This window comes from Hyla sarda, chromosome 1 (genome assembly GCF_029499605.1).
Source record: "Hyla sarda isolate aHylSar1 chromosome 1, aHylSar1.hap1, whole genome shotgun sequence".
Lineage (NCBI taxonomy): Eukaryota > Metazoa > Chordata > Amphibia > Anura > Hylidae > Hyla > Hyla sarda.
In genome coordinates this window covers 35,466,015-35,480,939 of record NC_079189.1, presented here as the reverse complement: position 1 = coordinate 35,480,939, position 14,925 = coordinate 35,466,015, and the positions used below count along the sequence as shown (strand labels likewise).

Genomic DNA, 14,925 nt, shown 5'->3' with positions numbered 1-14,925 from the left:
AAAATCCTTGTAGACCTTTATACTATATATTAACCACACACCCTCTCCAGCAGCGCATACCACTAATATATATATTTTGTATCTTCACTTATTGCACAACATACGGGGACATGTGCTGATTTGGTTTTGTTGCAGCTAGAGATATATACTCCATTCAATCCTTTCCAGCGCTGGTGATATCCAGATATAATTTAGACCTTTACTTTACTTTATATCTGGAAACTTTTCTAATAATTTTTGAGGCGCTGTGTATTTTTTCCCAAGCATTATTTTGGCTTCAGTTTTTATAGAGAAATGATATGACATCCACGTTCTCAGATCTTTTGATGCTCCGGATACTTATGTCTTTCACACAATCAACTTAAACCAACATTTTTTTTACTGCTCCAGATCAAAAACCATTGATCTATACAGGATAATTGGGAGTGCAATAGTGTTCTTTAACCCCTTCCCGCAGAATATCATATATAACCGCCGGGTTGTGCAGCGCGTTCGCGCATCCCGACGTTTATAAATGACATTCAGTTAACCCGGCGATGCGCAGCATCGCACGGATTAACCAGCAGAAGTCCCGCTGTTTCCAGCAGGGGACAACTTCTGATTCAACCCCCAGGACCATCCATTGATGGTCCTGGTCAGCGATCACTGTGATTGGTCCCTGTGGACCAATCACAGTGACCTGGGGTGAAAGTTCAGATCCCCCGAACTGCCCGCCCCTGGAAGTCGGGCAGAACGGGAGAAGATGGCTGCGGGGGCACGCGGGGACTCGCGGGGACCTGCGGCATAGGTGGGGGAACACGCGGGGACCGGCGGCCTTACCTGGAGCAGCGCGGGACCGGCCATGTGGACGAGCAGCGACGGGACCGGAAGGTAAGTACATGGTCCTCAGAGGCAGCAGTGAAGATCTTCACAGCTGCCTCTAGGAGTCTGAAAACTACAACTCCCAGCATGCCTAGACAGCCTTTGGCTGTCTGGGCATGCTGGGAGTTGTAGTTTTGCAACATCTGGAGGGCCCCAGCTTGGAGACCATTGTATAATGGTCTTCAATCTGTGCTCTTCCAGCTGTTGCAAAACTACAACTCCCAGCATGCACTGACTGTTTAGGCATGCTGGGAGTTTTAGTTCAACAACATCTGGCCCTTAAGATGTTGCTGAACTACAACTCCCAGCATGCCCTTCAGCTGTCTGGGCATGCTGGGAGTTGTAGTTTTGCAACAACTGGAGACACACTGGTTGGGTTGGGAAACATTGTCTGTTTCTAACTCAGTGTTTCCTAACCTGTGTGCCTCCAGCTGTTGCAAAACTATAACTCCCAGCATGCACTAACAGACCATGCATGCTGGGAGTTGTGGTTTTGCAACAGCTGGTGCACCCCCCATGTGAATGTACAGGGTACATTCACATGGGCGAGGGTTTTACAGTGGGTTTCTCGCTGCAAGTTTGAGATGCAGCAAATTTTGCGCTGGGAAACTCGCTGTAATCCCCTACCCGTTTGACTGTACCCTAAAAACACTACACTACACTACCACAAAATAAAATAAAAAGTTAAAAACACTACATATACACATACCCCTACACAGCCCCCCTCCCTTCCCCCAATAAGAACGTCCGGTATGCCACTGTTTCCAAAGCAGAGCCTCCAGCTGTTGAAAAACAGCAACTCCCAGTATTGCCGGACAGCCATTGACTGTCCACGCATGCTGGGAGTTTTGCAACAGCTGTTTGGTAATCACTGGCGTAGAATACCCCTATGTCCACCCCTATGCAAATCTCTAATTTAGGCCTCAAATTCCCATGGCGCTCTCACTTTGGAGCCCTGTCGTATTTCAGGGCAACAGTTTAGGGACACATATGGGGTATCGTCGTACTCGGGAGAATTGCGTTACAAGGTTTGGGGGGGCTTTTTCTCCTTTAACCCTTCATGAAAAGGAAATGTTGGGGTCTACACCAGAATGTTAGTGTAAAAAAATTTAATTTTTTACACTAACATGCTGATGTTGCCCTATACTTTACATTTTCACAAGAGGTAAAAGGGAAAAAAGCCCCCAAAATTTGTAATGCAATTTCTCCGAACTACGGAGATACCCCATATGTGGGCGCAAAGTGCTCTGGGGGCGCACAACAAGGCCCAGAAGCGAGAGTGCACCATGTACATTTGAGGTGATTTGCACAGGGGTGGCTGATTGTTACAGCGGTTTTGACAAACGCAAAAAAAAAAAAACACATGTGACCCCATTTCGGAAACTACACCCCTCACGGAATGTAATGAGGGGTGCAGTGAGAATTTACCCCCCACAGGTGTCTGACGGATCTTTTGAACAGCGGTCCGTGAAAATGAAAACTTTTGTACAGCCCACTATTCCAAAGATCTGTCAGACACCAGGGGGGGCAAATGCTCACTGTACCCCTTGTTACGTTCCTCAATGGGTCTAGTTTCCAAAATGGTATGCCATGTGTGTTTTTTTTTGCTGTTCTGGCACCATAGGGGCTTCCTAAATGCGACATGCCCCCCGAGTAAAATTTGCTCTCAAAAAGCCAAATATGACTTCTTTTCTAAGCATTGTAGTTCGCCCATAGTGCACTTCAGGTCAACTTATGGGGTACCTCCATACTCAGAAGAGATGGGGTTACAAATTTTGGGGGGTATTTTCTGCTATTAACCCTTGCAAAAATGTGAAATTTGGGGGGGAATCACACATTTTAGTGGGGAAAAAAAATGTTTTTACATATGCAAAAGTCGTGAAACACCTGTGGGGTATTAAGGCTCACTTTATTCCTTATTACGTTCCTCAAGGGGTCTAGTTTCCAAAATGGTATGCCATGTGTTTTTTTTTTTTTGCTGTTCTGGCACCATAGGGGCTTCCTAAATTTGACATGCCCCCCGAGCAAAATTTGCTCTCAAAAAGCCAAATATGACTCCTTCTCTTCTGAGCATTGTAGTTCGCCCGTAGTGTACTTCAGGTCAACTTATGGGGTACTTCCATACTCAGAAGAGAAGGGATTACAAATTTTGGGGGGTATTTCCTGCTATTAACCCTTGGAAAAATGTGAAATTTGGGGGGAAACACACATTTTAGTGAAACAAAAATTTTTTTTTTACATATGCAAAAGTCGTGAAACACCTGTGGGGTATTAAGGCTCACTTTATTCCTTGTTACATTCCTCAAGGGGTCTAGTTTCCAAAATGGTATGCCATGTGAGTGTTTTTTGCTGTTCTGGCACCATAGGGGCTTCTTAAATGCAACATGCCCCCCAAAAACCATTTCAGAAAAACGTACTCTCCAAAATCCCCTCGTCGCTCCTTTGCTTCTGAGCCCTCTACTGCACCCACCGAACACTTTACATAGACATATGAGGTATGTGCTTACTCGAGAGAAATTGGGCAATAAATATATGTATACATTTTCTCCTTTTACCCCTTGTAAAAATGCAAAAATTGGGTCTACAAGAACATGCGAGTGTAAAAAATTAAGATTGTGAATTTTCTCCTTCACTTTGCTGCTATTCCTGTGAAACACCTAAAGGGTTAAAACGCTGACTGAATGTCATTTTGAATATTTTGGGGGGTGCAGTTTTTATAATGGGGTAATTTATGGGGTATTTCTAATATGAAGACCCTTCAAATCCACTTCAAACCTGAACTGGTCCCTGAAAAATAGTGAGTTAGAAAATTTTGTGAAAAATTGGAAAATTGCTGCTGAACTTTGAAGCCCTCTGATGTCTTCCAAAAGTAAAAACTCGTCAATTTTATGATGCAAACATAAAGTACACATATTGTATATGTGATCCAAATTTTTTTTATTTGTAATATACATTTTTCTTACAAGCACAGAGCTTCAAAGTTAGAAATTTTCAAATTTTTCATCAAATTTTAGGATTTTTCACAAGGAAAGGATGCAAGTTACCCCATAAATTTACCACTATGTTAAAGTAGAATATGTCACGAAAAAACAATCTCGGAATCAGAATGATAACTAAAAGCATTCCAGAGTTATTAATGTTTAAAGTGACAGTGGTCAGATGTGCAAAAAACGCTCTGGTCCTTAAGGCCAAAATGGGCTTGGTCCTTAAGGGGTCAATGTGTGTAAATCCGGCTATAAAGCCTTGATAACTCTGCTGATATAATATACAATGAGTGTTTCTTATCTGTGTTTATGGACTTAACCTTTCAAATCTGTGTGTTTGGTTGTTAAATATATCAGACAAATCTGAACATGAAAAAATTACAATTATTTTTTTTTATAACTAAATAAATAATAATAACAATAATAATAATTTCATATATATATATATATATATATATATATATATATATATATATATATATATATATATACCGTATATATATATATATATATATATATATATATATATATATATATATATATATAGGCTGTCTTTATTTCTACTCACCTAATGTTTAACAGAAATTGGGGAGAAATATGTATCTACATGTACAATATTTTAGCTTTTTACCTAGTTTGGAATAAAAATCACATGGTCATCAAGTTCAGTCAAGGAAGTAAGGAAATGGATGAAGGGAAGGGGTATGGGTAGATGAAGGGGAGGAGTATGGGTGGATGAAGGGAAGGGGTACAGGTGCTTGAAGGGGAGGAGTATGGGTGGATGAAGGGAAGGGGTACAGGTAGATGAAGGGAAGAGGTATGAGTGGATTAAGGGAAGATGTATAGGAGGATGAAGAGAATGGATATGTGTAGATGAAAGGAAGGGTTATGGGTGGATAAAGAAGGAAAGGAATATGGGTGGATAAAGGGAAGGGGTATGGGTGGATAAAGGGAACGGGTGTGGGTGGATTATGGGAAGAGGTATGGGTGGATGAATGGGAGGGGTACTGGTGGATGAAGGGAAGAGGTATGGGTGGATGAATGGGAGGGTTACTGATGAATGAAGGAAAGGGGTATGGAAGGATGAAGGTAGGGGTTTGGGTGGATGAAGAGAAGGGGTATGGGTGGATGAAGGGGAGGGGTACTGGTGGATGAAGGGAAGAGGCATGAGTGTATGCAGGAAAGGGGTATAGGAGGATGAATAGAATGTGTATGGGTGGATAAAAAGAAGAGGTATGAGTGTATGAAGAGAAGAGGTAGGGGTGCATAAAGAGAAGGTATGTAAAACTATCTGGAATCCTATTCAACAGCAGTGGCGGATCCAGGGGGGGGGGGGGCAACGGGGCAATGGCCCCCCCCCCCCCCCCCCCCGAGATTGCTGCCCCCCGCCCCCTAGAATGGTGGAGCCGAAGCTGTAAGCTTCCGCTCCACCATTCACTAACCTAGGCAGTCACACGCTGTGAGTACACAGCGTGTGAGCTGCGGGGATGCGATCCTCTGCAGGCCGGCGCGATGACGTCACATCATCGCGCCGGCGCCCGGAAATCCCGTCCCCGCGGCCTGCATACAGTAAGTAAGAAGAGTATGCTCAGGGCCCAGGGGATTTGGGAGACAGAATATCTGCCACTGTTAAGGGCACTGTATCGGAGGGGGAGGGGGATTTAAAAACGTAGGGGGGGGGAGAGAAAGGGGAATTTTTAATGTGAGGCGCTGCAGGGCAAAGCACTGGGGGCACTATATGTTAAGAGCACATGACACATATAATACCCCCTGTGCTGTGCCCACACATATAAATTATATGTTTGGGGGGCACAGCACAGAGGGTATTATATGTGTGGGGCACAGCACAGGGGGTATTATATGTGTGGGGCACAGCACAGGGGGCATTATATGATATAATGCCCCCTGTGCTGTGCCCCACACATAATTCCCCCTGTGCTGTGCCCCACACATATAATGCCCCCTGTGCTCTGCCCCACACATATAATGCCCCCTGTGCTGTGCCCCACACATAATGTCCCCTGTGCTGTTCCCCTCACATATAATGCCCGTGCTGTGCCCCACACATATAATGCCCCTTGTTCTGTGCCCATCACATATAATGCCCCCTGTGCTGTGCCCCACACATATAATTCCCCCTGTGCTGTGCCCCTCACAAATAATGCCCCCATCATGCGCCCCTCATATATAATGCCCCCATCCTGTGCCCCTCATATATAATGCGCCATCATGCGCCCCTCACATATAATGCCCCCTGTCCTGTGCCCCTCACATATAAAGGTCCTGTCTTGTGCCCCAAACATATAATGCCCCCTGTGCTGTTCCCCTCACATATAATGCCCCCTGACTGGACAGGACAGGGGGCATTATATGTGAGGGGCGCATGATGGGGGCATTATATGTGAGGGGCAAAGAATGGGGGCATTATATGTGAGGGGCACAGCATGGGGCATTATATGTGAGGGTGCATGATGGGGGTGTTATATGTGAGGGGCAAAGAACGGGGGCATTATATGTGAAGGGCACAGCACAGGGGGCATTATATGTGTGGGGCATATGACAGGAGCATTATATGTGAGGGGCACAGCATGGGGGGCATTATATGTGAGGGGCACAGCACAGGGGGCATTATATGTGAGGGGAACAGCACAGGGGACATTATATGTGAGGGGCACAGCACGGGGGGCATTATATGTGAGGGGCACAACACAGGGGGCATTATATGTGAGGGACGCATGATGGGGGCATTATATGTGAGGGGCAAAGAACGGGGAATTATATGTGAAGGGCACAGCACAGGGGGCAATATATGTTAGGGGCACATGGCATTATTATGTGGGGGGAACAGGACGGGTCATAATTATTATATGTAGGGGCACAAGATGTGGCATTATTACTATATGTGAAGGCACAGAGTGTTCTGCATTTCAGAAGTATATTGTAGATTATGAGGAATTTCTGGGGTGGTACGTTTTTTTATGGGCCACAATACATTTGGGTATTTTATTCAGAGGGTGCACTGCACAGCAAGTTATATTCAGAGAGTGCAGTGTGTGGTAGTATTAAATTTAGAGGGTACAGTGTGTGGTAGTATTATATTCAGAGAGTGCAGTGTGTGGTAGTATTATATACAGAGGGTACAGTGTGTGGTAGTATTCTATTCAGAGAGTGCAGTGTGTGGTAGTATTAAATTTAGAGGGCACAGTGTGTGGTAGTATTATATTCAGAGAGTGCAGTGTGTGGTAGTATTATATTCAGAGAGTGCAGTGTTTGGTAGTATTATATACAGAGGGTACAGTGTGTGGTAGTATTCTATTCAGAGAGTGCAGTGTGTGGTAGTATTAAATTTAGAGGGCACAGTGTGTGGTAGTATTATATTCAGAGAGTGCAGTGTGTGGTAGTATTACATTCAGAGAGTGCAGTGTGTGGTAGTATTCTATTCAGAGAGTGCAGTGTGTGATAGTATTAAATTTAGAGAGCACAGTGTGGTAGTATTATATTCAGAGAGTGCAGTGTGTGGTAGTATTATATTAAGAGAGCGCAGTGTGTGGTAGTATTATATTCAGAGAGTGCAGTGTTTGTTAGTATTAAATTTAGAGGGCACAGTGTGTGGTAGTGTTATATTCAGAGGGCACAGTGTGTGGTAGTATTATATTTAGATGGCGCAGTGTGTGGTAGTATTATATTTAGAGGGTATTGTGTGTGTTAGTATTATATTCAGAGGGTACAGTGTGTGGCGGTATTATATTCAGAGGTACAGTGTGTTGTATGTTCAGGGGGTACAGTGTGTCAGAATTATATTCAGAAGGTATGTGCCAGTATTATATTCGAAGAATACAGTGTTTGGCAGTATTATAATAATTATTGTTTTCATATAGAGGATCAGAATCCGCTGACATAGTGAGGAGACGTCTGGGCATCAAGTTCTGCAGAGAGAACATTTAGCTGGAACAAGTCCTGGTGGTTTGTACATCTGAATTAGATAAGGAAAGACTATAGAGAAGACGTCACCTGTAGTCACTGATATCATTCTGTATCCTCCTGTGTGTGTCCCATCAGAGCTGTAGTCACTGAAGAAGTTCTGCAGTAATGATGGGTGAAACAACAACTCCCAGCATCCCCTCACCACTACTTAGGTCATACTGGAAGCTGTAGTTTTAAATGGTAAAAACTTCTTTAGCACTTTCCAATTCTGTGGCAATTGGTATATTTGATTATTATTCTGACATGTGAACATGGCCTAAGAGTCTTAAACAAGGTTAGGACTGTATGATACATTTAATATTGTAAGTTCCGTAAGCAACACCTTGTTTTCTGTCCGCCAACACAAAATACTCTAATAGTGCCCCTCCCGAGACTCCACTCTGGATCCGCCCCTGTTCAACTGTCAAGTGTTGTAGCGCATTAAGCTATATGTGCTGTTCCACCATGCCTGTTTACTCTACATCTGTATAGTAAATACAGCAGCGATACACTTTATAATAATAATGAAAAAAAAAATAATATATATATATATATATATATATATATATATATATGTGTGTGTGTGTGTGTGTGTGTATGTATAAAGCCAGCCAGTGATAAGCCATCCTTGCAGAACCACAAAGTCACACAAGTATGAATATTGGTGTTTCATGTAATGGTGTGGATAGATTTGTGAAGCTATACTGAATGGGGTTTGTAGCCTGAGAAAACATTAGAAGTATCATTCTAACCTCTAGCATTCGTAACTGATAAAGTTTCTATATTTTGGGATTTCAAAAGTAAAAAAGGGGGATAGTAACAATATGACACAGCCATCAGATAGGGACGACACATGAAAGTCAACAAGTCCAAGACAGCCAAACATAATGAAGGATGGAACCTACAAGCCAGAAGCCAACTCCCATTGAGCATTTTTGTGCCATTCTCAAAAATAGAGGTGGTAAAAGATAAATGTCTTTAATTCATAGCGAGAAGTTCTGAAGTCTACAGAAATTCATTGAGGAGTCTTCTTTTGAGAGATTTTGTTGACAGAAACAATTGTTCTTGTGGATTGTTTGACAAATTTAATTACTTAACGAATAGAAAATAAATGTATTCTTCATGTTGGACTCATTTATAGGAAAGAAACACAAAAGCATACTTTTTAATCTTTGACTCTAAAACAAGTGGATCCATTATCACAAGCTCTATGGATAGGTTCTCCAGGGATTCCTGTTCCTCCTACTGTAGACTAATTCATCCATTTCCCTTGTCACATAAAGCCCAGTCTACACCTGAGTAGAACTGTCACTATCTCCTCAAGATCAGCACAACAATATATCTTATGCACAACACTATAGCAAAAGCAGTCTGCACCTCTACACAACGGCATAGTCCTGTATATCTAGCAATAGCTACCACACACCTATCTAGACATCCTATGGAAGTCACTGACCTGATCCTCAGAGTGCTTATATCCCAAAGAGAACACAGCGCAGTCCATGAAACGAAAGGTAAGAAGGTGGGAGGCACTCACTAGATTGGTCCCGTGAAACACTTTCTTTATTAGCAGTGCATAAAACTTATAAACAGGACGCCAGACTAGCAGATGTTGATGTAGATACAGCCGTTTCACGTCCCTCTGGGTGAAGCGGGTGAAACTTCTACTACTAAATTAAGTTTTATGCACTGCTAATAAAGAAAGTGTTTCACAGGACCGATCATGAAGTGAGTGCCTGTCACTTTCTTATGTTTTTGTTTCATGGACTAAATATCTTTTGCTGCTATAAAAGACATTCCTCTCACTATCTCCCAGTCTATGACTTCCTACTATCTTTAAAACCCCTCACTGCATAATGGCTTCCTGCCACCTTTCCTCACTATATAGCGTATTTTTCACCCTATAGGACGCACCGGCAAATAAGACACACCCAATTTTAAGGGTGCAAAATCTAGAAAAAAAAGATTCTGAACCCAACAGTGATCTTCAACCTGCGGACCTCCAGATGTTGCAAAACTACAACTCCCAGCATGCTGGGAGCTGTAGTTTTGCAACATCTGGAGGTCCGCAGGTTAAAGACCACTGGTATAGGAGGGAATACTCACGTGTCCCCGCCGCTCCGGACCTGTCACCGCTCGTCACCGCTGCCCTGGATGTCGCCCTCCATCGCTGTCGCCGGGTCCCCGTGAGTGTCCCCGATGCTCCGGACATCTTCTTCCCCGGGATCCACGCGCTGAGTCGCCGTCATCACGTCGCTTTCATCACGTCACCGTCATCACGTCACTACGCACGCCGCTCCTATTGGATGACGGGACTGCGTGCGCGACGACGTGATGACGACGAAGAAGAGCGCCGGCCATGCAGGGGATCCTGGCACGGAGCAGACACCGAGGAGGCAGGAAAGGTCCCTCCCGGTGTCCTGTAAGCTGTTCGGGACGCCGCAATTTCACCGCGGCGGTCCCGAACAGCCCGACTAGGCAGCCGGGTTAGTGTCACTTTCACTTCAGATGCAGCGGTCAGCTTTGATCGCTGCGTCTGAAGGGTTAATACAGGGCATCACCGCGATCGGTGATGTCCTGTATTAGCCGCGGGTCCCGGCCCTTGATGGCCGCAGGGATCGCCGCGATAGGTGTGTATTCGCCTTATAAGATGCACCAACTTTTCCCCCCAAGTTTTGGGGAAGAAAAAGTGTGTCTTATATGGCGAAAAATACGGTAATCACATGAGTGGACAAGTCACAGCCTCTTAAAGAACATCACAAATCTACTGAAATAATCTGTGCTGCTGGGAACCCTGCCCTCTTCCCTACATAACTCTCTGTATTTGATTTCACAGCATCTCTATCTATCGCAAGCAGTCTTATTTTATCTAAGATGTCACTTTCCTTCACAAAATCAACACACTCCTTGCCCCATCTACAGTTTCACTGTATGTGTAGAAACTCTACAGAACTGGCCCAGATTTATCAATCTGCTTGAAACCAAAATGGTCTGTTTTTTCCCCAAAATAACCAATTATAGCTGAGCTTTCATGTGTTCACAAATTTTGGTAAAATGAGCTGGGATTGGAAGCTATGGAAAAAACAGACTGCCTTGGTTTACTACAAATTGATAAATCTAAGCCCATGTATCAGTTAGTTGCCTATAATATTGTTATCAAACACATTTGGAAATATTATACCTTAAGTGGCCAACCCCAATTCTGGGTCAAATACTGAATATTAAGGAACCATAAAAGAGAGAGTGCTGTTATAGTAAGGATTCAATAACCCCTCCCCCTTCCCCTTCCATTATAAAGACACATGCCATTTCTTTGAAACTCATAAACCAACTATCTTCCTGTTATTTGGCACAAACCTCTGCCTGTATCTTATATATGATCTACTCCTGGTCACCTGGTTGTGTTGCTGGGGAGCCATTTACTTAAATGGGGCCACATTGCAGTTTTTTGTACAATGAGTGGCTGGTAGGGTTCATGTACATAACAGTGAGGGGTTGCAAAACTAAATAAGCCCTATGGGCTCTTCAGGATCAGTGGTGGTCCCTGATGTTGGAACCTAACTGATCATAAAATCCAAGCGATATGCCATCACTTTTTAAAATGGGATCCCCTTTCTGAAAATTGAGTTACACCAATGGCTAAGATGATAAATTACCACTAGACTGCTACTTTATTATTTAGAGTTTTCTTGACCCTCCTCGAGGAGTCTTACCTGATCAGCAACGGCACGTGCCAGCTTGTCCATCCTGGAGCCGGCTTCTGCAATCTTCTTGGCTGCGTTGATCACATCAGATGTGTTCTTTAGTGGACCTTTCCCTCTGCAAAAGAAAATAGTGTAATTGCAATTCAATTAAATGACTAAAATAACTACCCAGACTAAGCTACCTTAGGCATTGATTTTTTTTCCTCTTACCCTTCTTAACATTAAATAAATGGCTTGTAATTTACTATGAGTTAACCTTCGAACGCCATGCTTAAAAAAGGAAGGCATGTGCCAACTTCCGCTCTTATGTAAAGCTCCTCGCCAGCAATTTGGTTTGATGGCTTCTTCGAGCTCATGAATTATATTTAATGGTACAATATGTACATTTTTAAGTGCTCATTAATAAGACAGCCCTGCTGGGAGATAACATTTTCAGTAGAGTATTCTGGGCCAAATCTTGATGCTTAGTTTACTGGTTCCAATGCATGAGATGGCCTCCTTTAATGGTGACTGCCAGTAGTGGCCCAGCAAGACATGTATCATATGTGCTACCTTAAAAATGCTACAATATATAACGATGGAACTGCTTTCTTTTACTTGGGGCAAATGTTTCATTTTCTGCCCCTTACCTGTATTTAAAGGAATTCACTAGGCAGGAAGGTTTATGCATTTGTTTTTGGGACTGCAGGGAAAATAACAAAGCAGTATATTTACCCTGCCTGCTACCCCAACACCGGCGATTTCCAAAGTGTCCGGTCTTTGTGCAGTCCTCTTCTTTCTGTAACGTGGAGACAGGCCATGCTATAGGAACTACAAAGAAGAGGACTGTGGTGAAGATTGGGTACTCCGAAATACTGCAGCAGTGGGGGAGCCGACAGGGTAAGTACACCACTAAGTAATTTATCCTTCCTTTAAATGCCATTTCACAGGCAAAGTTTGATTATTGCACCCTCTTGCACCCAATATTTTGCACATGCCCCTAAGCATTTCCCGCTAATACCATATTTATACTCTGTAAATTGGGAACCTGGACCTTTTAACTATCTAACCTCATATAACCTAATATGTCTGCCATCCCGGTAGTCATGTATCTGGCCCCCTCTGTCTAAATACCATTATTATGCACTGGTGATGTCACACCAGCACCTCTCCCTAGGGGAAACTATGTTGCATGAGGGATCTTTGGCTTGACTTTGACCAAGGACAACATCTGCATGTGTTTGTATGTTCTTCCCTTGTCTGCATGGGTATCCTCTAAGTACAGTGAATGGGTGGATTAAACTGGATACTACATTTTGAGCTCCAGTGGGGCCAATGGGGATTTCTATATACCACTGTATAAAAAATTATATATATATATATATATATATATATATATATATATATATATATATATAAATAAAGCAAAATCATCGGTAGTTGCAGTATCTTGTAATACCTTTTTATTGGACTAACAAGATTATGTAGAGACAAGCTTTCGGGATTCCTCCCTTTATCAAGTCATAAGCATTTCTGAGCTCACAAGGAGAAAACACACGTTCTATCTCACAAAATATGCAGGGGTTAAAACATATGTGGAGGATGGACATTAAGTTGGGCCATAAATTGTATAGCTATAGGACGATAGACTACAGATAAGGATGAGGGGGGGGGGGTGGACTGGAGCGCAGAGGTGAGAATGGTGGTGACGCTGGACAGAGGAGAAAGGACAATTTTACTACAGGACCATAGACTGAAGATAAGACTTAGACAGGGGAGGGGAGCAGGGGTGTAATGGTGTTAGAGCAGGGAGAGGGAAGACAGTTTAGCAAAGATTACAGGAAACCTTTGCTAAACTGTCTTCCCTCTCCCTGCTCTAACACCTTTACACCCCTGCTCCCCCTCTCCTGTCTAAGTCTTATCTTCAGTCTATGGTCCTGTAGTAAAATTGTCCTTTCTCCTCTGTCCAGCGTAACCACCATTCTCATCTTTGCTCTCCAGTCCACCCCCCCCCCCCCCCTCATCCTTATCTGTAGTCTATCGTCCTATAGCTATACAATTTATGGCCCAACTTAATGTCCATCCTCCACATATGTTGTTTTAACCCCTGCATATTTTGTGAGATAGAACGTGTGTTTTCTCCTTGTGAGCTTAGAAATGCTTATGACTTGATAAAGTTAGGAATCCCAAAAGCTTGTCTCTAAAAAATCTTGTTAGTCCAATAAAAAAGGTATTACAAGATACTGCAACTACCGATGATTTTGCTTTTTGCATCACTGGACTAATACGGCTACTCCTAACTACTCTATATATATATATATATATATATATATATATATATATATATATATATATACACACAGATATTTATTTATTTTTAAAATTAAAACCATTCACATTTTTTGAAGAAGGGGTGTATATTATCTGGTGAGTCTGACTTTGACCCTCCCTGGGATTGAATAAAGAATCAATATATATATATATATATATATATATATATATATATATATATATATATATATATATTTAAGTTTAATAAAGATTAATGGGGAAAAAAAAGATGTGTATACCTTCTAAAATTTACAACATGGAAAGTTATTCATAATAAACTTTACCAATGTATTTTAACAAAATTCTACTCTGCCACATTTATTTTCTTTTCACAATATAGAGATGTTTGGTTATTCGGAAAACACTATATGGTTTATTTGCTCTTTGCGGTACAGAGCGTTCCCTCTTCATGAAAACACTTCGACCATTTGCAGAGGAAAAACAAGTGATTGGTGTTTGTGCCAGGTCTTTATCAACCAAATAAATAGCACATGGCATCATAAAATGATAGTGAACTTGTGGACCCCTCTTCTTGCTTTTCTCCTTCTGTTAATTCTCCAGGTTAGGAGGTCCAGCTTACTAACTTTTTACCATATACAGTATATTTCTTTACTGTGAGACTAATAGGCGAAATAATACCTCCACTCTTCGTACCCTTTCACACCATCTCTCCAAATACTAGCGTTGTGGAGACCTTCTTTGGTCTTACCTAGTAAAATCAGTCATTTCCATCATGATCATGCACATCTGTTTGGCTAATACAATGATGTCATTGCCACTGTCATCCCATTTGGCAACTTCAGCATCCAGTTTGCTTTTCTCTTGGTGAAAGATCTCCACTTGTTCTGCAATTTTGGCCTTCTCTTCTTGTGGGAGTTGGGCCATGATCGCCTATAAGAACAGAATAAGGAGTGTTAAACCAAAATTTATTTTCTTAATCCTTATGTATTATAAACTACCTGTTGACAGTGTGTTGTCATTTCACCTAGGCACATCAAGAGGTTGACGTTATCACATCACTGCTGTTTATCATCTTTACACCACCTATTCTACTTTACGGTTGTGTCATATGGAAATTGGTTATATGATACTATCTTGGTCCC

At 42.4% G+C, this 14,925-nt stretch overlaps 1 protein-coding gene across 1 annotated transcript in view; it reads right to left on the bottom strand.

Moving 5' to 3' along the window:
* Positions 1-14,925, bottom strand: part of CTNNA2 (catenin alpha 2) — a 2,092,931-nt gene that overhangs the window by 163,737 nt on the left and 1,914,269 nt on the right. Inside the window, exons 15-16 of the mRNA XM_056553837.1 lie at positions 14,532-14,713; positions 11,522-11,627 (exon numbers count right to left, since the gene is read on the bottom strand). Of these exons, the coding sequence (XP_056409812.1) occupies positions 11,522-11,627; positions 14,532-14,713 (288 nt within the window). The remainder of the gene's footprint in view (positions 1-11,521; positions 11,628-14,531; positions 14,714-14,925) is intronic.